Here is a 24,089-nt window from a genome sequence, read left to right on the forward strand (position 1 = left end):
TCGGGCTGCTGGGGAAAAAACTTCCCCAAGAAAACGACTTTCACAGGTTTCCCCCCTCCACTTCTGAGGAAAAGTTGGTCTCTTTTTTTTGTACAGATGACCTGAAGAACCTTGCTATTGCCCCCCACCCCACAGCGAGTCTGCTAGGCGAGGAGGCCCCACGAGGTTGCCCAGCCCAGGCCGTGCAGCATTTTAGGGGCTGAGCAGCGCTAACGCTAGGCACAGCGAGCCCCAGCCCACCTGAGGGGCAGGGGGGGACAGTCCTACAGGGTCCCAGCTGCAGGTGTGTTTTATCCCACACATCTAACAGCGGTTTCCCAAGTGGGAGCACGTAAATAACATCGAGCCCTCTGCACCATGGCCATGGGCTTGGTGTGGCAACGCTTTGCGGGCACCACCATGGCTGACCCCTGCAACGCAAGACGCAGCCAGGGCTCCTGGCCAAAATCTGCGGGGACCAGCCACCTGCCCCACAGGCACGGGAGTTCTCCCCTTCCTCCCACACACAGCCCGCCATGTCTGGCCAGAGGCTGCCACGTTGCAGGTGCCGACGGCGGGTTTCTGCCCTGCTCACAAGCACTGGGGGAAAGCACGAAGCCTTTCAGTTTTATTATTTTTTATTAAATATTATTTGACGTTTTAACATTTATTTATCGTTATGTTCTCATCTACTGACGCTGCTGCCACCGCTCCCAGGGAGCTCCTTTAAGGGGGCGGGCTCCCCTCGATCTCTCCGCGCTCCATCGATTCCCTCGGGCCGCGGCTGCCGCTGCCTGCGAGCGCCGGGCGCGGAGGCGCTGCTGGGAGCGGAGCTGCCCCAGGTGCCGGCTACAAAGGCGGCGGCGGCGGCGACGGTGGCCGGTGAGTGACACGGCGCGGCCTCGCGCTCCGCTCCGCTCCGCGCTGCGCGGGGCCGGCTCCCGGCGGGGCAGCCCCGGCTCCTGCCCCCCCGGCTCCTGCCCCCCCCCCCCCCCCGCCCGCCATCTTAGGCCTCTCCGGCCACGGCGGGGGCTTCGTCCCGCGGGCCTGGGGCTTCGCTGTAGGGCAGGAAGGCCCGTGGGCTGGGTCGCCGAGTGCCTTCCCCCCCCTTCCCTCTCCAGTACCCTAACTGGGAGCCTGGAAAGGAGCTTTTGGCAAGGGATGTCCCAACACGGGACGGCCCAGTTCCAAAGGGGACCCTGCCGTTGTGCTCTGTTTTATTGCTTTTCGAAATAGCCTTTGTTCTAAACTATCATTTTTTCCTCTTCTCAGCTTGTTTCCTCTTTGTTATATTAGCAGCTTCTAGCCATGCACTCAAAAGCATTGAGTGGAAAGCCAGAGAAGTATTAAGCCATTTAGCTCTGGCAGAACATCGGATGAATTCTAAACTATTACTACCCGTTCTTTAAACTTCTTTAAACTATTACTTAAAATTGTAATCTCACTTTTACTTTCCATCATTCTTTTTCTGATCATTCTCAAGAAGACGCTTTCTTTTCTCCTTTAATGATTTGTATGCATTTCTCTGCCGCAAACTTTCAAAAGCAATAAATAAATTTGTCAAACCAGTAAAAGAGCTTACAGGACTTTTTTTTTTTTTTTTCCTAATCTCTAAACTGCAAACGAACACTTAAATCAGGTCTGACTTCTTGCGTTATCTTCTGGCCACCTGAAGAAAAGCTCTGTAATTCTTAGCTCCCTGTTGCTGTGGCGTCTGTCACAGCTTGCACTGACCCAGCGAGAAGCAGCAAAAGGCAGGCCCTACTGCTGCTTTCTTTCCCATGGATAGCTTAGTTTACAGTTTTCGTGATTTATGCCCACCCTCAGACAACAATGTTTTTGCTTAGGTGGGGTTTCTGGTGCCTTAAACATTTTAAGCAGGATGCAGTGATTTTCATCATACTAGTGTGATTTATCTCCATGAAAATATTAATTTACATTTTAGTGGTAAGGCTTTTTTCATTGTGGAAAGCCTAACTTTTCTTAGTATGTGTCAGAGGTGAAACTATTTACACAATTATTCAAAAACATGTTATGGATTAAACTTGTGCCTTTTTTTTTTTTTTAACATAATATAAAGTTTTCTTGTGTTTTCATGGCCTTGGTTCAATAAATTACAATTTTTTAGGCTCAGTAATTCTTTTAATGCTGTATTTGCTATATCAGAAATTAGTGGTGAATAACAGTCTTAAGTTAATGAACATTTTTAGAACTCAGTGGAAATCCCTTCAGTTGTAGTCATGAACTTAAGGGGAAAAAAAATACGCTCAAATTCCTTTTTAATAAAATATTCAATACCTTGCCTTTTAAGCAGTGGGTGGTGTTGTATGGAGAAATATTTTATCTTTAGTACAAAAGGTAATGCTCACCGAGAGTTTTTGGATTCTGCAGTGTTTGAATCTTACTGTGTTGAGTTGTAGGTTTTCCTGTGAATACAAGCAGCATTTTTTCTGCTAGCTATTGAGAGCATTAGAGGCAAAAATAGATGATAAAGATGTTAAAATACATAATTCACCAGTAGGTTTCCCAGGGTCCCGTTAAAAAGGAACTGTATCCACTGATACAGTCTGTTCATTATTACGCTGCTCCTCAGAGTGGAGCTGCACTAAAGGGGAATAAGTGGGGAGACTAGAAAAGCCTCTGTTAGCGATGAAAATTTGAGATACGTTACGTTAGACTGTACTTACTTTCTGTCAATGTACTGATACGGTTAGCTGTAAATCCAGTAGGTCTCAAGCACTGTACTTCAAAGTAATCATCAGCTGTGAGTTACTTTAATTCTGTTCTTCTGGGCATTTCTACTTCACCCTCGAATCCACCTGAGGGAGGGGGGGGGAAGCAGGGTAGGGAATAACATCTCGATAGGATGGTGACAGAAGGCTGAATATAAAAGATGGTTTTGAAAACATGGGTTCTGACAGCTACCAAAAGAAGATGTGATATAAAGTATAGTTTAGTACTCCAGGACAAAATGGGCCTGTGAAACACGGATACCTGCATGTATTCTGAATGGCTGTGCATTGCTTTAATTATGCAAAAAAGGGCAAACATTTTCCACAAAAGAAATCAATAGTGCTTCAGTTCAAACTGAAGGACATTGAAAACAATGCTCCCAAGACTGGACGTATTACAGTGAATTTCGCTTCAGTGGAAGCTTTTCAGCATGAGTGGAATCTGCTGCTGTACTTAAAAGTAGGCTGAAGGTTCGAAATCTGAAAATAGCTAAATGAATATCTTTTAGCAGAAGTCAGACAGTAGCTCTTCAGCTTAACCTTTTGTCTCAGACCACCTACTTTCTGTAAATCTGTATTATGCAGCATTGTCTTTCAGATTACTTTTACCAAGGGGGAGAAATGGTGCTTGGTAACGGGGAAATTTTGTTTGTAAAGGTGCTCGTAGGATGAGGGGTGATTAGGTAGGGCAGTCACCTCAGACTGAGGTTTCATCTTTTGCACAGAACACAAACACTAAGGTCTATGTTTACAACCTGCAAAGTAGCAATTTAAACATAAAGCTGATAAAAGAATATTTTGTACCTTAACCTGAAAATTATTTTTTAAGCGATAGAATTCCTGTCAGTATTTCATTTCAAAAGCAGTTGGACTGCTGCTTATCCTCCCAGTGTCAAAAGTTGGGAGGGTGGGGGGAGAACCTCATTTTTGTGATCTTTTGAAAAAAAACAAACCCGAGGCAGTTTTCCCAGAAATTGCGTAGTGAGATAAGTGTCTGAAAATGAGGATTGATTGTGTGATTGGTACGTTGTGTTTTTTGATTAGGGAAAGGTAAGCTAGGTATTTCATGTTTAAAACAAAACTAAATCAAATGCCTCCTCTACCCTCATGTTTTGTGCATAAGAAGGTACCCTTTTTATGTTATTTCAGAAGCATTTAGTGTTTTTTCTTCAAAGGGAAATTGACGTCTAGCCTTTTTTTTTTGACAGCAGTTGTTATTAATCAGTGCAGACCCGTAAGTTCAGTATTTTCAGTAGCAAATGCTCTGATTGCACTCAGTGATGGGTGTGAAAGCCTGTGTTTCCTTTCTATATTTGTTTGTTTTATTTTTAAGGAAAACAATTTGGAGACACCAAGCCCTTCAAGGTCTGTTTTACCCTTGACCATAAGGCAACAACAGGCTGCTAAATTTTCAGTTGAATTTTCAAAGGCAGACCTTCGGCTATTCTGCGCAGAAGCCAGTGGAAACTGTGTCAGCGTAAAAGTGCCTGTGGATTAGATGACAATATAAATCAGTGATTTTTAGGTTACGTTCTGTATTTTGTCTTTTACTTTGTGAGTATGCCAAAGGTAGTGCGTACCCTGTATTCGGGACTTCCCATAAGGCATCCAAAAGTCTTTAGGAGTTGGAGAGTTAGGATTCTGCTGAGCAAAAGTGCCTTTTTAATGCCAACTTTTTTACTGGAGTCAAACTGAATTTTTAAGCTAATCCTAAAATCTCTCAATTAAAAAAGAGGTGACTTTAAATTTTGTGTTTTCAAATTCTGAGAACACTGTGGCACTTTGAACGTCACTGTGTTTTTGACATGTATACGTTGCTTCTTGCTGGGAAACTGAACATTACTATTTTGGCAAAGAGTTAAGGGGTTACATCGGAAGACGATGTGTTTTTCTCCTGTTTCCTTTTCATCAGCATGGAAGGCAGCGGAGCTCCTGTTTCCCGCAAAATAACTTCACTGCTCTGAAAGCATTCTAGTGCCGTACAGGAGATGGGATTTTAGGTGGAGGAGCGGAAATGGAGATTGAGAGTTTGTGAGGTAGAGGCAGGCTGAAATACGTAAGAAAAATACTTGTACATGTAGGCTCTCAGACAGGTACATGTGTTTGACCGTGTGAATAGAGAAAGATGCTATTCAGCAGATGGCTTGAGTACTTCCCTGAGCAGGGACAGAATAGGATGTTTGGGAGACAACATGAAAAATACGGGAACCTCAGTAACAGAAGCACACTTCTCATCATCTTTTAAATATTTTTTGAAGCAAAAGAAACTGCCAAAAAAAAGTCACACGGCAAATGTCAAATTTACTGTAGCAATCCTAACTACAAGAGCACAAGCTAAATCTTCAGTGATGTGAACTGTGTAATTACAGTGGTTATATAGTGTTTTTATAAAGAGTATTGTGTATAGTTACAGGGCTTAGGAAAAATCTGTGGTGTCTTGTTTCTTTTCTCTATTAAAAAAAAATAAATCCCATCCCATTGGGATTTATTTAGTTTATTTTTTTGAACTTCTGAATCTTTTTGAATGCATTTGAGTAAAGATATTTGAAAGTTTCTGATGCTTGCAGTATTGATTTCTAATTTCTGCCTATGAATAACGTAAGATATGATATGATATATCATAAGATCTGATGAAGTTATTCAGATTCTTTACCATTCTTCTGATAACTAATATAATGCACAGAAAATTATGAATAACTTTAGAAGCTTAGAAGAAAAGAGGGATGAATGGTTTAGCTTGAAGACAGTGAGGGGAATGACTTCTATATGAAGCAAACTTACTGGATTTTGGAGGTAGAAGCAGATGTAGGGAAACATGTGCTTTGAGAATTTAGAAATGAATGGGAGATTTATGGCCATCTGTGATATGGTTTTGTGTAAAGCTGAGTTGACTTTTCTCTATATATGTTTATATATATATATGTTTAAGGCTTTTCTTCACAACGTTGCTAGATTATAGTGATGTGTCACATAATAAATACAGAAGCTTTTAACAAGTAGGTGTCTTAAATTCTGGGGAGTTGTAATGCAATTTATAATGAAAAGAGCGGAAATTTTGGGGAGAAACATCTGTGTTCAGGCTTTCTTGAATTACATTTTCTTCTAAGCTACTGCTCTTCTCTAGACAACTTAGCATGACCGGAAGAGCAGACATTCAGAAAATTTAAATTGGTTTGACTTGAGACTTAGTAATGCATAGGTGCTGTAACTGACTATAACAGCAAAAGTATTCATTCAGGAGCTGGCATGAAACAGCATGTAGCATGTACTTAATAAACCGGAGGGATAATTTATTTTTTAGCATGAAATTATAGAACTGTAAAGCTAATTTTTTTGGAAATATATTTCAGAAAGTGACATTCTTAGGATTTTTTTCTTAAGGTTTTCTGCAATGAAAATATCCTAATCCAGGTTAATAGGGCTAGTATTGACGTTTGGATTATTGTAGTATTGCTGATTTTGCGTAATAGTGGCACGGGGAGATTGTTGTCATTTAAGTAAATAGATTTTTTTGGAAAGAGGTGAAAATGTGGCTGTGGTTCTGAGCTGTTAGAATATGTAAGTGGATTAAATTAAATGTGTGTGGTGGTGAGTTTTGTGGATTAGATACGTGCGTTTGTGGTGCCAGAGTGAAGGGAAGGGAAACATTTCCTCTTTAAAGAGTAGACTGTAAAATAGCCTTCATATGGCTAATTCAGATTCTTCTGTTTCAACAGGCGATATAAATGACCAATGAAATGATTTTGTGAACTAAAAGGAAAAAGGGAATCCCCTCCCCAAGCCTACTGTTTTAGAAGCCTCTGTTCATCGTACTATAGGTTAATATTCTTTTAAATCTATTCTTAGAATTCAATATTGTTCCTTCTCGGTGACGGATCATAAGCTCACTGTTATATGTAGGCTCATTCATTTCATTCAGGTTGTTTATGGGATAGGATCCTAATGAACAAAACTTCATTTTGAGATGTCTGTGGAAAAATTCTGCATTTCGACATCGTAACCTCATGTGTATTGTCAAGTGGTCTTTTTGGGGAGTCCCTTCCCTCCCTGAATAAATAACCTATCACAATTCCTGATTTAAAAATACATCAGTGTATAGGTATGCTGTGTGTCATAGCTGATACGATGCTGTCATTTAATAGGTGCGATGAAATGGATTTATACAGGTCTCGATTTTTTTTTGACACGTGATAGATAGAAGGTTAATTGATGTTAAATGGATGCTTTGTTAGACCTTTATCAGCTCCTAAACCAGTACAGGAGGAGTGCAAATCATTACTACAAAAGGCCAAGACCAGTGTGTTTTCTTAGTGAGGTTTATGGGTCTTTTTTTTTTTTTTTTTTATCCCTGCCTTCTTTCCCTCCTTCCCAACCGCACGAAACATAACCAGCTGTATTGATAGGAGGAGAGAGCAAGCAGCTTTTCTAAACACACACACACACACACACACACAGACACACTCTCTTGCACTCCTGCCCCCTCTTTTCCCCCCCCATACCTCAGCAGAGTGACAGCTTCTAGATGTTGCGTGCGAGCGAGTTCAGCTGGTGCTGTGTGGTCTGGGTGTGTGGTCTCCAGCTCAACCGAGAGGCTGCTAACAGGGTGGATGAGAGAGAGCAACACTGTTTACTTTAATTTATTTCGGATGCCGGAACTGTGCCCGGAGTTTCTCCTGAGCTTGATTCCACAGTTAGCGGTGTCAATCCCTCGCAGCTGCGGCCCGGTCTGAAATATGCACCGAGCTCCTCCACCGAGCGCCCTCCCAGCATCTGCCGCCGGTCCAGCCTTTTAATCCCCTGGGACTCAGAAATGTTAATGGCATCGCTGAGTGCTCTGATTAGTTTGCTTTCGCTGTGGCAAGATGTATAGCTCGGAAGATGTACCTTGCTGGGTTAAGTAAAGCAGGACCTGGGGATGAAACGCGCAGGCAGAGCCACTGTGGAAACAAAGCGATTGCGCTTAGTGCTTGGCTATCTCCAAACTAACATCTCCGGCACGGACTTGGTGACTGACTGGAATATTCAGTAGCCCTTCTAAATAGAGAAGGGTATCATATTATGTCATTTAATACTCTAAATCTTTTCTTTTTCGTAGCTTGCCCTCTCCGTCTCAAAACACGCACATCTTCCCAAGTGGGAATTGATTTTGGCATGGAGCGCTGTCCTGTAGGTTAACATGTTTGTCAGTGTTAATATTGGCTTGAATCAACATGCCGGATATGACAGACCAAGACAAATGAGGCTTTGTTATTTTCTGCGTGATGGTGAAATTACCCCCCTTTTTTATGTTTGTTCATCTTTTCATTATAAGTAGCTTAGTGGTGTTTTGAAGAGTTCCCCCCCCAAATGTAAGATTTGTGAGCACTTCTTGTTTAAATTGACAAGTCTTTTTTTATTATTTAAATAAACACACATAGATTCTTAATATCACTTGGAATTTCAGCATTGTTTAGCTTATTCACTTCCCAGTCTTTCCTGGCAGGCTTGCAGGAATGGACTTTGTATTATTAATGCAGTGTTGAAGGCTGTGGAAATTCTAGGGCACTGAAGATCTCCAGAGGGGTTAATAAATGTCAGTTATTTTCACAGTGCTGCTTTTTGAATGCTTTTAAATCTTAGTTTATGGAGATTGTCTGTCTGAATTTATATTGTTGGGAAGATAAAGCGCAGAAAAGGTTGCGGTGGTGTTTTTCATCATTTTGTAATGGTTTTGAATGCAAACGTGTAGGAAACTTGTTGCTTTGTTGTCCTTCTTAGGGTTATTTGCCATATTCTTTCATTCGTGCTGTTTAGTGTGTTGTACTTGGTGGACTCTTTGGGTTTTCTGGTGAAAACAAATTACTAGATTTATTTAATAGGAGCACAAGTTCATGTACTTCAAAGTTAAAAGGCCATCACCTAAGTTCTAGAAGCAGAGAATTTATTGTTTGTTTAAAAGTGGGTGTTTCATAAATCTGTTCATTCAGAGCGCATTTAATGCTGTGATGTTAGTGTGGTAAGAGTTCCAAAACATACTGGTTTGTTTGCTTTTTTAATTTTTTTTTTTTTTTGTAAGTAAACAACAACATCTCAGTCACACTGTGATTTGAGCATGGAAGATGCTTTGGTCGTTCCAGCTGTATCTGCGTTAAAACTTTTTAAAGGATATTCAGTCACCTTTATCACATACGATCGAGAACAAATAAATATTTGGTACCTGAAGACTTTCATTCTATGTGTATCTCATTTTAAGCTTGCATGCAGCTTAGACTTACTCAGAGATGACAAATAGGCTTTGTCTTTCTTCCCTTCTTGACAACTTAGATTCCCTTTGCTAGATGACCATGGCACTTGCATTGACCTTGATGCTGTCTTCCTTCCAAAGAGTCTTTTAAGTTCAGTGTCTGTGACAAAGTACTGCTGAAACCTTTACTTAACTGAATTTTCAGTCACGGGAACCAACTTGCTTTCTTCCTTTAGAAGTCAGAAACACCTTTTTAAAACATCTCAACTGCTTTTTTTTTTTTATTGGTGAAATTTATAAGGTGCATCTGGTTGTCACTCATCTTCTGAAGTTGCATGCCTTCATTGTGTTTGTAGTTTTACTTTGCGATTTGAACATGCTGGCTAGTTTAGTATCCCTAAATCCTGAGCTTTTGTCGTTCACTTATTTTGTATTTTGGTATTTCTTCCAGAGCAGTGAGCAGCACTCGCTACAGAATAGTTATGGTAGACATTGGTGATTTCCTTTTTCACTATTTGTTTTTGAAGTGGCTTTAGAAAGTGAAGATGTCCCATCTTTAGCAAGCTTGCAGTGTTCAGAACAGGCTGATTTTTTTTTTCCGAACCAAACCTTTGTGAGAGGACAGTTTATTTGAGCAGCTCATGTAAAGATGAAGATTGTGTTTACGAAAGACATTTTTTAAGATGGCTTTGTAGTAGGTGGTCTTTGCAGAGGCTTTCTAACTCCTTGCACTTCATAACAAGAATTATGACAGAATAATAGAGGGAATAATATGGGCAAGATCATGGGAGCAGTCAAACAGATGTCATCCGTGTTAAAATGTTGAGGAGCTATTGTGAGGAAATGAAGTTTAAAAAGAAATGGGCACGGGGCGGGAGGGGGGGGAGACCTCTGTAAGTGTAGTGTAAAAGAAGATTGTCCATAGCAAAAAAGTAGTCTTGCTAACACTTCTTCAGTAAGTCCAGCTACTCAGAAGAAATGCCTTATGTAGAAAACTGTCTTTGTGCAATCTCCCCTACTCTGTATGAGAACTAGTCTTTCAGTAGGAAGGAAGGTTGATTTTTAATTTTTTTTAATTTTATATAGAATACGTAAGTCTTCTTTAGGGCAATTACAGAACTGCAAGAATAGTTCTTAATTAGACTACTTAACATATGATTTCGTGAAACTAAAATGCAATATTTTTTTTTCAGCTTTGCCTTAAAGATTTTTTCAAAAAATGAGAAGCTTGCTTTTGGGTCATAGGAGTATGCAGTCTCTGCTTCCCAATAAGCAGTTCAGTCATTTTGACTATTAACATGTGAGTCAAAAGAAGGAAGGAAAATACTCTCAGTGATCCCAAGGATTTGTTTGATCTCTGTAGCAAGGACAGATTCCATAGTGTCCCATCATTTACTCTTTGAAAGAAGTGAAATCAGTTGCTATTAAAGAAAAAAATGAAATAAAATAATAGACCATCTCAGTACTGTAGTGCTTTGTAATGTGTTGAGATTTACTGTGGTCTTCTCATCCAGTGAGGTATTTTAAAACAATTCTGCAATAAGTATGGAAATAATTTAGAAGAAATACTAGATTTCAGGAGGCTCAGCATCTTTATTGCATTTATTCAGCTCATCGTGAGGAGAGATATAATGCCAATTTCTGAAATCCGGAAAAATACATTGTAATATTACTTTTGCGTTTTGGTGTTGATACAAGTCAATTACCTGTATGCCTGGGTATTTTGAACAAAACAATAGCTGCAATGCAAGGGAATCATTACACTAGGGGGAGGAGGGAAATCAACCAAATAATACCAAAATAGCTTCAATTTTACTTGTTTTCCTCAAGATTTTTCTCTCCATATTACCACTGAGTTCTGGAAGGTGGCTTTTTTTTTACATCTGTGTTACTGATTAATCTTCTACATAAATCATTTAAAGATATTGCTCAAAAGTAAAAAAGGTGTTTTACATTGTGTCACTGATTCCTAGACATACGCTGCTTCCTACAGAAGGTGACTAAGTGTGTATATGGAGAAGTAGCCCCACTCTTTCTTTGTAGCTCTTGCTTATCGTTGACCTCTGTTCAGGGTGTGTGAAGAAAGCTGCAAAGTCTATGTAGATAAGATCATGAGGGATACATGCAGTTTATTCTTGTTCTAGATAAATTTATGCACCTGATCCTTTTCTAATGCCTCTTTGCACATGACCCCAGGGGAGACCTGATATACTGAAAGGTCGGAGCTTCTATGCCTATGCACCTTCCAATCGTGTAGGAACAAACAAGACTTTCCCTGCGTTTTCAGTTTCTGTTTGCTCCAGGTGGGATTAGGGTTAGAAATGGGATCTGGGAAGCTTGTTTCCATTGTGCTGCCAGTTGTTTTGTTGGGTGATGCCTTGGTGATGTAGCAAAGAAAGCCTTGCATCCGGTACAGGTGGGCCAAGAGCTAGGCAAGCAATGCAGCTAGAGGGGCAGGAGTCTTGGCAGCAGATCGGGACACTCGTTTTCACCTCTGGCAAGAAAGTGCTTCAGCAGTAGTTCAGGTGAGCTATCTGGACAAGAAGGATGGGGGTAAGGAGCAGGAGGTAAGGAAGAGGAGTTATCAAGGTGTCAGGATTTGAACAGAACATTGGGGTATTGGCCTTGTGGGCACAGGGGAGCGGGAGAAAAGGGCTCTGCCTGCCGGAACACAGCCTTCTCTTTTGTATCTGGAGAATACTGTCAGCTTACTCCTTTGTAGTCTGCTGAGACTGTCCTCCTGGCCTTCAGTGCAGTTCCAGCCACCAGGTTGTAGACCACATTCTTTGAAGACTTCCATAATTTGCTCCTTGTTGGATATGAAAGTTCCAGCATTTTACATACGAATTTATGAGGATCCATGGCGCTGTATTGTTGAATTCCTTTTTCGTCAGTTTCCTGCTTGCAAAAACCTGGGAAATTAATGGTATATTAAAAACATAACGTAATTTTTAGTGTCGTGAAGTCAACCACTCAAACGTTCAGAGGTTTGCTGGTTAAAACAAAACAAAACACCTTGGTCCCAGATGCTCATTTTGTGTGTTAATCGTGGACGCTTACCAGGCATCCTTCATGTAATGGGCATGGCCCACATGCAGCAACTTTCTAAGTTTCTGCTTGTTCAACAGAAATCTCTGTCTCTTATTAATTGCACACTCTTCTTCAATGGTAGTCTCAAAAATTTCTCTAAAAATATTCATTTTGTGGTGTTCATAGTATCTGTGTGGTGTTACAGATCTGAGATGATTATTTAGGTCTTGAATGTTTTGGAGCATTGCGTAGCATTTCATATGTTCAGTATGCATTTCCCACTGATTTCAGGTGTGCCTGTGGGCTCTGACGTTGAGAAACTGAGAAGAAAAAATTATTACTGTAAAGTTCTATTGTAAGTGATTTGCTGTGCATCTGTGGTATAGATAGAGACAGGATCCTGTTCCAGGGGCAGTAGTACTTTATTACTACTTTAACCATGGGAGCTTCCTCCTGGTTTCTGCCTTTCTCATTTCTGTCTTCATTTTCAGTGTGCATTGCACCTTCAGAAAATGAAGAAAAAATCCTGCTAGAGGGAGCTTTTCTTCTTCATGGAAGATCTGTCCAGTAACACTGAAAAGCTTGGTGAAGTTCCATAGAAGCATAGCGTAAGATCATACAGCAAATGTATTTTGTCTATGCAAAAGTGGCAGAGACCAAGATAACTTTCTTCATTCAGATATTTCCTAATTGCTTAGAAACTGCAAGTGTGTTGTAGTTTATTATTTTTAAGGATGATTTACAGAGTTTCTGGGTTTCGTGACTATTGCAAGTAAACGTAGGAAAATATACTTTAATCCAAGGTAAAAATACATAAAACTTAATAAAAGAAGTGTTGTGAAGCTTGCCTTATTCCATGTGTTTTTGACCAACCCGAACTTTTAAAATTGTTTGTGCTGAAGTGTTCTGTATGTGTACCTAAGATTTTTTTAATACTGAACAGTTTCATCATTCTTGGATGTTCTTAAAATTAAAAATATTTTTCCCCATAGGTTATTTTTGTTTTTTTACCTTCCCAGTTCAGATAAATTCATATTAGAAATTGATTATAGATAACTTTATGATACCAAATGATATTTTTTATTTTTGTTTTATTTTTTCACTTGGACTGTTAAGGATGCTGTTGTCTCAGTAGAAGAATTCAGAAGTGATGAAATGGAATAGGCGATGCAAAGTTAGCATGGAAGTCCTTAAATGTTTTCCCTGTCTTAGGACTTCTGTAGGACCTGTATACCTGTGGGGAGGCTAGGCTGTATGTATAAGTTGTAAATGTGGAGAAGTTGGGAACTAAGGTGCTTCTGGTTATACTTACCTGCTTCCTACAGTTGCAGAGCTGCACAAGGGGAAGTGCTAATAAGGAGTAGGAATTCATGATCATCATGATCAATCTAATAGTAAACTGAATGTAGGCTGCATGACATGGGTGCCATACTGGTGTTCTGATGCAGTTGAATACTCTTACGGAAATGCTTTTTTGAGAATTCTGTGTGTGTTTGTTTATCTGTTGGGATATTATTTGTTTTATTCATGTTCTCTGCTAGTGTAGTGTCTGTAGTAATGTTTTAACTTTCTCAGATTGTCTAAATGTTGATGCGTAATACAAATCAGTGCTGGGGATTCCTCCCTATAGGAGTGTCTGTGCAAGTCGGTCAACTTTTGATGGGAAAGAAGCACTGCAAATGTGTAACTGTAGTCCGTTACTTAGCTTAGCGATTCTAAACTTTCTAGGGAATGCAGTAATAGCTTTCTGATAGAAGACTGAAGAATTCTAATGTAAGTGATTTGGAGTCTATTAAGCATTTTGAGGGTTTAGGGTTTTTATAAATTCATTTTTCCTTTTCAATCCAGAACTAGGGCTATACCTATTATAAAAAAATTAAGTGTAAAGAAGGTGTAGGTATTCCATATTGTTTGATAACTGTGTGACAAAAAGGGCTTTGAGAGTGGTGTTTCATATGTACGTTCATATTTTGTCTCTATCATTTCAGAAGAAAAACTCAAAGGTTTTAAAATATTTTTTACATAATAAAGTATTTTTTAAAATTATTGTTTCTTTCTGAACAGACACAAGTAACTCGGTTTCCAGTAAATAAGTCGACATCATGTCTCGAGCACGGCAGCCCCCACTTGTAACAGGCATCTCTCCCAACGAGGGCATCTCATGGACAAAAGTGACAATTCGAGGAGAAAATTTGGGAACTGGGCCTACAGATCTCATAGGTAAGTTGAAAAGAAAACTTATTACTTTTGAGACTGTGGGACATCACATTTATAGAACGTCACATTTAGGTTATGATTAGGGATGTGTTTTCTTTGCAAATAACATAGTAAAGTCTACGTTGCATGTTACGAGAAATGACCTTTTTCACAAGTATGCACTTGAATCCCCAAATCCACACCTAGCAAATCAGCATGACCATACTCTGTTAGACAGCCTGTTAGCCTGACTCAGCATCCTGCGCCGAGCACTGGTTAAGAATGAATGCCTGTGGGAGTGTACAAGAAGAGAGTAGATGTAACACAACTCTCTCCTTTGCCACTTACCCAGGCATTGAGGTTTTACAGCTTGGGTACTATTCTATCAGAAGTGTTTTCCGTGTATTGAGAAAGTCACTGAGCATTTCTATTCCTTGAATTAGTGTAAAAGTCCATAGTGCATCTGCAACAGGCTATGGCAAAACTGATTCAACAGTTTAGCTACACATTGCCTGCAGAACTCTCACCTTCACTGTTCTGATTTTAACATGTTAACTTCATTGGAAGTTACCATCATAGTTCTAGCATTGGAAGAGGGAACAAGCAGTTTTCTTTGTGATTCTTCTCGCTCTATAGATCTTGACCACCATTGCTTTCAGTTGCTTCTTTTTCAGGCTAAGAAGTCCTAACAGATTTAATTTCTCTGCCTGTGTTTTTGACCCTTCTTCTTCTTCTTCAGTGAATCTTTTTCAGTTTTATTACTGATGTCTTGAGTTGGATGAACAACATTTTGGATACATATAGTGTTCAGGATATGAATGCACTGTGGCATAATACTTTACTCTCGTTTGTGTTTGGTGTTTCTTTCATAGGCTTCTGTTTTCCATATAACTACCACTAAGCACCAAGCTGATTTTTTTCATTTATTTGCCTACTGTAGTCCCATGATTTAATGCTTGAGGGTTAGTAGTCAGTTCAGGGCCTGTCATCTGTGAATTTAAGATTGATTTTGCATGTGTGCATTGTTCATTGAATTTCAGCTGCTGTTTTATAGCACCACTCAGTTTCATCAGGTCTGTTCTGCATTTTGTTCTAGCTTTTATTGTTTTATGTTGTGAATAAATTCATATCATCAGCAAACTTTGTAACCTCTTTATCTTGTCATTTACAAATATAGCGAACAGCAGAGTTCCTATCACATGCCCTGTGGAAGGTTTCCTCAGTGAAAACACACCATTTATTGTAGCCCTGTTTCTGTCTTTTAGCAAGCCATTTATCCATTTGAGAATCATATCCTATGAATGCTTAATATTCTCAAGCCTTTTGAGAAGGACTTTGTAAAATCTTTTTGAAATCCAAGCTAACTATAACTACTGGAATTTCCCATATTCCTTCTCTAAGTTAAGCATATGTGTACTTCAGCATTCATGCTAGAGACAATCTGTCTAATTTGTTGTGGAATCATGACTCCTCTGAAGTCCATTGGAATTTTGTTTGGCTTTGCTAGAAGCAATACTTCACTTCATGGCTGTAAACCAAGATTCCCAAATTCCATTCTTGGCCACCACAATGAACTTTATGGCCAAGCGTAAGCTACTACAATTTTCCCCTTCATTTCAATTTGCTGCATCTTTTAGAGAGGAAGTAGTATTTTGCTGAGCTGCTAGACAAGATTGCGGTACGCTAAAGAATCTTTATTGAGAAATACTCAAAAACTGATAGTGTTATAGGTAAGTATATTTTTGTGTATTTGTATGGTTCATGGATCTCAATAACCTCATTAGTTCGTTGGTATAATCTCTTCGTAAGTGATCAATGCTAGGTTCTTGGAAGGAAGACATATCCTGAACTGTGTTTCAGTATTACAGCTGATTGTCTGCTGAGGTTTTTGGGTTTTGTTTTTCGCAGAGTAACTCTTATAACATATAGCTGCTAATAGTCTTATGTTTTGAGGTTGAAAAAAAATGGTTTGCTGTATTTTTCCCCCTTAGCTCATTTGATTATCAGCTTTTTCCAGTAAGTGACTAAGGCCCCAGACACGTAAAGATTTCTTTTCATGGTTAAATTAGGCATGTAAATAGTCCCTGTGACTTGAATGGAAATACTTGCAAAAGTGAGTCTTTGTAGGCATGCGATTTAAGCAAGTTTGAGTGAGGGTTTTATAAAGTTTATAATCTGCTACTTGAGATGCATTAAAGTAAAATGAAAAGCAAGAAACTATTTTTTTATATAAACGTAATATCACATAATAGGAGAATATGTCTTTCGGTTTCATTTAAAAGAGAGCCTTCTTGTAATCTATTTGTATCTTTGAAACTAAATAAACTTTTTATTTGTAACTCTATAGCTCATGGTACAAAAAGTCAAGTCCAGGAGATGCACGCAACATTTATGCTCTCAAGGTTTAGTTTGTCTTCTAAGACATTTGCAGCTGTATTTTTGTAGGCATTGTAAAATTGTCAATTTATAAGCTTAGCCAAAACTGGAAAGTCTCATGAGATTTACTTGTGCCTATTTATTGAAATAGGCAGTGGACTGGACTCTCCAAAATACCCTATAAAAACTAGACCCCCAGTATGACGTTCTCAAGGATCCTCATACTATGCAGCAGATTAAAATTAAGTTTTATTTAAAGGGAAGTTCTTTCATTTTTGGAGAAAAAAAAAGTTTATTTTTACTATCAGAGGATCTCCCTGAACATGATTTTCTTTCTTTTTTTTTTTTTTTTCCCCAGAAATTGTCTTCTGCCATTACTGTACTTAGTGAGGTGTATAGAATGTTAATCAAGACTTCTGCATTTTTGAGATACAGATAAAGATAGTTTCCCTCCATTTAAAGTGTTGGATCGTGTGATCATGTTCTTTTGCTAGCTTTAGGAACCTCCAATGAGTAAAAAATAATTGATACAAGGATCATCAAAAGAGTTCTTGAAAAATTTCTACCCTACTAAATTGCTCAAGCTCAGGTATTGATTTTAAAGTATTAATTTAAGTATGAACTCAGACCTTTTAAACTCTGGGGTGAAAACCTGTCCTTACGAATGATTTGGACAAACTCTGTCAGTCTTATTTAGTGCTGTAGTCTTTTTCTCCATCAGAGAGATGTCTAGCATAAAAACAGAAAAGACTTAGCATAGTCTAAGGTTAAAACACATGCATCATAAATGTGTGGGCTTTTTCCCCCTCCAAAAATTAAAAACTCTGGCCTAGTTGAAATGTTGCAAAAAAAAAAAAAAAAAGAACAACCAAAGTATTTTTTAATTTAAAATACTTTTGTTTGTTTGTTTTTTGTTTTGCCCCCTCTCCTCCTTCAGGCATTTTAAAGAAACTTATCTACTGTCATTTCTCAAGTAAAATTACCTTCAGTTGTAATAGATTCAAGGCCTTTCTGGTTTTTATATTTTGGTTTTTGTTTTCAAAATAGGTTTTGGCAGGGAGTAAGGCATTTTTATGTCTGACAAAACCATGAAAACTGCCAAATTTGTCTGCTGTGTAATGTCAGAGGTTTAAATCGTGAGAAAAAGTAAGTGTGAAGCTTTGGTGCTGAGCCACATACGCTGACCCTTTTCTGTCTGTAAGTATTTGTTAAATTGGTCAGAGCTTTTTAGAAATTCAAAACAAAAGCCAAGCCAACAGGGGAAGAACTGCTATGCCTGACTAACTTATATTCCAGTACAGCCAACAGAATAGTACGGTCTTGTCAGTTTGAACATAAGGTAAAGTATTTCTAGGTAATAGAGGAGGAAACTAATCTATTTAGTTAAGAGGAAATTTACGAAGTTTCTCTTACAGATCAAATCTTTTAGGGACTTTCCTGTATTGATACTGTAGAAATTAGGATCTTGCTAGGTCTTCATGACAAGAAAACTCAAACTGGGAATATGGGAATTGTTCCAGATCTGAGAAAACAATACATCTGTTCCAGCATCCAGAGTCCTTATCTGATCAGATTTATTGGTCAGTTGGTCAAATTAGTCTGACTGCAGGAGATATATGAAGCCCCAGGAAGCCTGACCTCATATTAAGGTGTAACTTGACTTGTAAGTGTTAAGAGGTGTTCTTAAATGCTAAACACCAAACTAAATGCTAACACTAAATTAAACTCTAACACTAAAGCTGAAGGAACATCTGAAAAATATATTTGTGACTCTTGCTGTAGCTGCCAACACGGGACTGGAGAAGCATCATGGGTGTGTGCGTGTAAAATATATGAAGCATCATAAACATATTTGCCCTAAAGAATTTCAGAAGATAATTTTATTCATAGTAGGTTGTTTTGTTTTGTTTTGTTTTCCCCAGGTTTAACAATATGTGGGCACAACTGTCTGCTAACTGCCGAGTGGATGTCTGCCAGTAAAATTGTGTGTCGAGTCGGACAGGCTAAAAATGACAAGGGAGATATTATTGTCACTACAAAGTCTGGTGGCAAAGGAACTTCAACTGTTTCCTTCAAACTGCTGAAACCTGAAAAAATAGGTATTGTTCAAACTCACAACTATTTTATTTGCTAAACAAACGTATGACTGAGTAACTGTTTAAATAAAATGTATGTTTAAAATGGATCCACCTCAGGACCATCTTCAGTTGTCTAGAAAAATCATACTATAAACAATAAAATGTGCAAATGTATACATGTATAAATTCATGGTGATTTGTGAAATTAATCCTGCTTTCTCAATATCCTGAATAAAGTCCTCAATGACTAATAAAGTGTCCCTTTTTATTTATAAGCAGGAGCACCAAAATTCTAAAATTTTCAAAAAGTTCATAACATCCAGTAATTATTCATGTTGCTTTGAAGCTTACTAGATAACTCCAACACATAAACCAGTTTGTGAGCTTTACACCTAAATCCTGAGCTGACAGTTGATCTTTAAATGAAAGCTGAGTCCTCAATGCCATTTCTTATTTGTAATTCAAACCATCTGCAAGATGGAAAGCATGAAGTATTTTTGATGTGATGTTTAACCATTAAAATGATGTTGTCAAGCAGTCTAGGAACTCTGCTTTATCTGGAATCCAGTCTAAATACATCCTGGATTTAAAATATTTCTTTCAAACACCTCATTGATGAAGCTGGATAGTCATCTTTTAAAACATAGGGATTCACACAAGAGTAACTATTTTAGGCTTCTTCTCTCTGCAGTTCACTGACAGTTAAATAAAGCCTAATTTCTTTCAGGCTGTACTAAAATCTTACCAATAGAAAGAGGAAACATGAGCAAGTGGTAATGGCGAAGCTTTTGGTGGTGGAGAGAAAAATCAGTATTCAAAAAAAAAAACCCACAAAAAACACCGAGGTTTGGGGACCGGGTAAATTCTGATGTTGAGTATCTGATGGGTATGTTAAAGAAGAGGATGATGAAAAATATGGCTGGCTGGATTTTTGACCAGGGCCCAAGAACCATTGTTTTTTTACCTTTTTCTGTTGTATGTGGTATAAAGCTTTGGAAACAAGGCCAGTCCTGTGTTCACTGAGATCTTAAGTCATCCATTTTGTCATGTGGCCAAAGTAGACTTACTTTTTCGTTAATGAGTGGCACAGAAAAGGAATCTTTCCTAAATTATGCAAATAAGAAGGCATCCAGGTTAATGCTTCTTTTGAAAGCAGTAGATGACAAGGCATGGACAGATAGCAAAGTACGAAAGGAATGAAAAATACTAATACACTGTTATCAGGAAAACGCTCTTAATTTACGTGGACCTCTGCATACTGTAAGAGCTAATGTTTGATTTCCAGTCATTAATAATTTTTCAGTAGCTATAAGAAAATAAAAGCATAATTGTATCCAGGTTGTTTTACCATGTATCTTCCAATATATTACCTAGGCATGCATTTTACATTTATCAGGATTTTTCAAATTAATTCAGTATGTTAGAATTTGATAGTGCTGGACAGCCATTGTTGTTTTAAGGATATGTGCTTTGTTTTCTCTAGGTATCTTGGATCAGTCTGCTGTCTGGGTGGATGAAATGAACTATTATGACATGCGCACTGATAGGAATAAAGGGATTCCCCCCTTGTCTCTACGTCCAGCTAATCCACTTGGTATTGAGATAGACAAGTGAGTACCAAATGCCTTTAATACACTTTTTTTTTTTTGGCATTTTTCTCTATATATGCCTCTGTAAATTCCAGAAAAGTTTTAATGCTTTATGAGACAGGGAGAGATTTAAAAAAACATGCGTGTATTAGCTGATGGTATATTTGGGACTCAGAAGAGTTGTTGATGAGCAACAATGTCCTACTTCATAATCCTTATTTTGGATTATCAATTAAAACTGTAGATAATCTAAAAGGCAGATATATTGAACTCCAGTGATGTTTAGTTACAAGGATTGGTAAATAACCTAAGGCTTTGGATTTATATATTGTAGTTATGGAATACTTACTGTTGCATCTGAGTTTCATGGGGCTTTTAGGGATGTTTAGATTGCTATCTGTTGCTAAAATTGCACTGTAAAATGTGATTTATTATACCACAACAACTGGTTTATTTTATTGAAATATTAATAGCATTTTCCAACCCACAGACTCCTTTACTTTTGTTCATAAGTATGGTGAACTTTATGACTATTTTTTTCTGAAATAGAAACTTTCTTATAAGCGATAAACAGAATCAGAGGGCTTTGAAAAAGACACTGTTAGGGCTCCAAATCTGACCAGTTCATAGTTCTTCATGTGAAGAGATTCATAGAACTGAAGGCTAGGAAAGTTGTTAAAATATTCGATCCAAAGTCTTCCCAACCCAGGCTTTTTTAAACTTCAGTTATTTCTGCATCAATTCAATGATCTGTGATTGTTTTACTGCTTTCTCAGAAGATATCCAGTCTTGATTTGAGGGCATCACATTGAAGAAAATCCAGCGTCCATTGTTACCTTGTTCTGATGGGAAACTGCACTTTTCTCAAAATCTGTATGGGATTTATAGTGAATCTATCATCAGCTTCCAGACTCTGGTTATGCATTTCTTTCCTACTTAAAATACATATTTTTCTTTTCAAATTGCTAACTCATTTTTTTCTAATAAGCTGAAGATGTTGTCTGTTGTCTTTCTCAACAGCCTCTTGGCGTAGCTTCTTACAGATGCTTCTTTCATCTCCTCGTGTTTTACAGTCCTGTTAAAATGGGGACTCTAGAACTGGACAGTATTCCAGAGTCTTACGGGAAGACTTCTTGTGTCTGCTCCCACCCTCCGTCCCCTGTTTGTAAATTCAAGAAATAAAATAATCCTTTTTTAACACAGTGCTACATGGGGAACTAGCAATGACGTATTTGTTAGCTAATTCTCTGAAATTGCTACTTTTGCTACTGTCATGGCCACTCATTATTGTGTAGCCGTGATCCGGATTCTTTTATCTTAGCTGTATCTTTTTACATTTGTCACTGTTCTGTTTGTTGCTTCCTAGACAAGTTGGTCTTCTTACTCCAGATGACAGAGTCTTTCGTTACTTAACATTTTCACCAACTATTAATAAAAAAAAGTCGGTGACAAAGTTAGCAAGTGATGCAAATACAAACGAAAAAGTAGCGTGGGCTATATTAAAACTTTATGTGTGGATTTTCTCAGGTTTGTTTCTCCACTGGTTGATCTGCTTTTTGATGTTACTGTTGTTTTATTTTTTTTTTTTGTAATTAGCTAGTTCTTTAATCCATGTGATATATTCTGTTGGCATTGCTAAACACTAACATGTCACGTCTCACATTTTTCAGTGAAGCACTTAATCTTAAAGCCTGTATGATATGTTTTCAAATATTGTACGAAACATTTCTGACTGACGTTAAAACTATTTTTTTCTGCTTTAATTTTCTGTTTGTTGAATGCCCTGTAACAGCTTTTCTATTATTTTATCTGGAATTTAAGTCAAGATAACTTTAAGTTGGTTCTGTTGCATCAGTCGTCTATCTATGTGTTTCTCACAAGAATTCTTTCTGTAAATGCATTGGATATGACAAGTTCTGCTTATTTTAAGAAAACTTTTATTGTAGTACTCAACTACATAACCAAAATTAACAGTTCTTACAGTCATGACAGCGTGAATTTGATAGATTAAGAATTGTCTACCAGAAACCTGAAGAGAATCAGTTTAAGATTAGTTTAATTCAAAGTCATTAGTTTGGATGTTTGTTAAACAGGAAAAGAAAAATACCATGTTTTAAAAGCTTTATCTGGAAGCATTAGGGAATAAGCATGTTAATGAAACCTCAGATTTTGCGTGAAAAAGAAAGAAAAAAAAAAGGAAGTCAGAACTATGTAAATACAGGTAGAAAATAAGAACTCTGGAGTGGGGTTAGGGTGGAGTGGGATAAAGAAATACTTGGGGAAGCATTACATCAAGCCTAGTTCATTGTTTATTCACCTCCAAGTTCACTGGAGGTGAAACATGAAGATTGTGGCAAGCACTGCTGTTGAAAATGACGAGTTTGAGAGAAGAAACACTAGTCAATATTACAAATAGTTGTGGAGAGGGAATGAGAATCGTGGAGACGGGAAAGAGATGGGGAAAGACATGAAAAGCCTGGGCTGCTCACATACTGCGGGTAACAGCATAGTGTTAATAGTTAAGACTATATATAGATGGAACATCTGCGTGTAACTTTAAGTGTCTCCCCAATGGATTTTTTTCATAATTTTTTGAAAAATTGGAGCAATACAGTGTTTACTTTCATAAAATAATCTTTAATACCATGTTGTTTAGTTAAACATGTTTGCAAGTACTTGAAGTAGAGGGTGGGTGAGGAGGGAGAAATATTTTACAAGGTAGTGAAAAAAATGCAATTATAAATTAGGGAAGTTTATAAGTAGGCTATTAGCATTAACCATTACTAGGCATGGGAATAGTTTATCACTAGGAGTGATAAAAATTGTTGGAATCTTGGGATGTTTTAAAATAAAAGCCTAATATGATAAAGAACAGTTGTGTATAAAAAGAGATTGGACTCGGTAGTATAGCTGATTTCTCCTTTGTTAATACCTTTGGCTTCTTTAAACTATTTTTTAATGTGTGCAAATTGGGATGTACTTCCCTTTTGAAGCCGAACTGTTTAGCATTGGGCTGACTTGGTGGGGTTTCCAACCCCCTGCCTTGCAGCCTGATGGGTGATAAGAAAAGGAAAGGAGTGCCGTGTATTGGTCATACAAACATGGTAAACAAAAGAAGCACTTAAAGAAAGGATCAGAGAGAAAAACAGAGTGAACACCAGTTGTAAGAAGCCGGGATAGGAAAAAGCTAGAGGGGAGCACGCTGAAGAGCAGGCAGGAAGTGGGTAGCCTACACATGGAGAGAAAGAAGTCCTTCCAGAAAGTGGTCGTCAGTCATCAGCAAATGATACAGAAAAGACATCCCGGAAAGAATTAGATCACCTGTCCTGTGCGGTTTATTTTATTTTTAATATAGATTATGCTCAGTTCTAAAAGTTGCGTTTGTGGGCTTTAAAAATGTTTATGGTACTTAGTCCAATTAAAATGCATTTAAAAATTATTCATAGTGTGTGAATTACACAGCTGAGTACTTACTTTCAAGGTGTTGCAATTGGGACAATGAAATACTAGAAAAAAAGGTTCCATAACAGTGCTTTAGTACAACATTTCATTAAACTGCTGGCTGTTATGGGGACAAAAACTTTATTCTGACTCAGTAGGTGTAAGGTTGGAGGTTAATTGTGAATGACTGGAATTTAATGCATACACAGCATCATCTTTTAGCTTGCGAGCTTAACAAGTACTAAGTATTAATAATTTCTACCTGATAAGCCCTTCGTGTTTTCCAAGACCTAATTCCTGTTGTTGTGCCACAAAAATAACTTCAAAAAAAATGAAGGGGAAGAAAAAGAATATCAGTTGCTAAATAACAAAATGAATCATATTGTAATAAAGCTGTATCTTGCTGGTTACAAATCACTATTGAAACATAATCAAGTCACAAATG

At 38.1% G+C, this 24,089-nt stretch overlaps 1 protein-coding gene across 5 annotated transcripts in view; it reads left to right on the forward strand.

Moving 5' to 3' along the window:
- The first annotated feature begins 293 nt into the window (after positions 1-293).
- EXOC2 (exocyst complex component 2) overlaps positions 294-24,089 on the forward strand; it is a 131,958-nt gene continuing 108,162 nt past the window's right edge. The window contains exons 1-4 of one of the 5 annotated variants that reach the window (XM_080582254.1): positions 294-861; positions 14,029-14,184; positions 18,459-18,635; positions 20,098-20,224. In XM_080582254.1, the coding sequence (XP_080438380.1) occupies positions 14,067-14,184; positions 18,459-18,635; positions 20,098-20,224 (422 nt within the window). In that variant the 5' untranslated portion in view covers positions 294-861; positions 14,029-14,066. Of the gene's footprint in view, positions 862-12,459; positions 12,573-14,028; positions 14,185-17,583; positions 17,734-18,458; positions 18,636-20,097; positions 20,225-24,089 lie in introns of those variants that run through there. The other 4 variants (XM_080582252.1, XM_080582253.1, XM_080582256.1 and 1 more) reach the window with 4 other exon arrangements.

The sequence above is a fragment of the Anser brachyrhynchus genome, assembly GCF_964034855.1.
Source record: "Anser brachyrhynchus genome assembly, chromosome: 2".
In the NCBI taxonomy this organism is placed as follows: Eukaryota; Metazoa; Chordata; class Aves; order Anseriformes; family Anatidae; genus Anser; species Anser brachyrhynchus.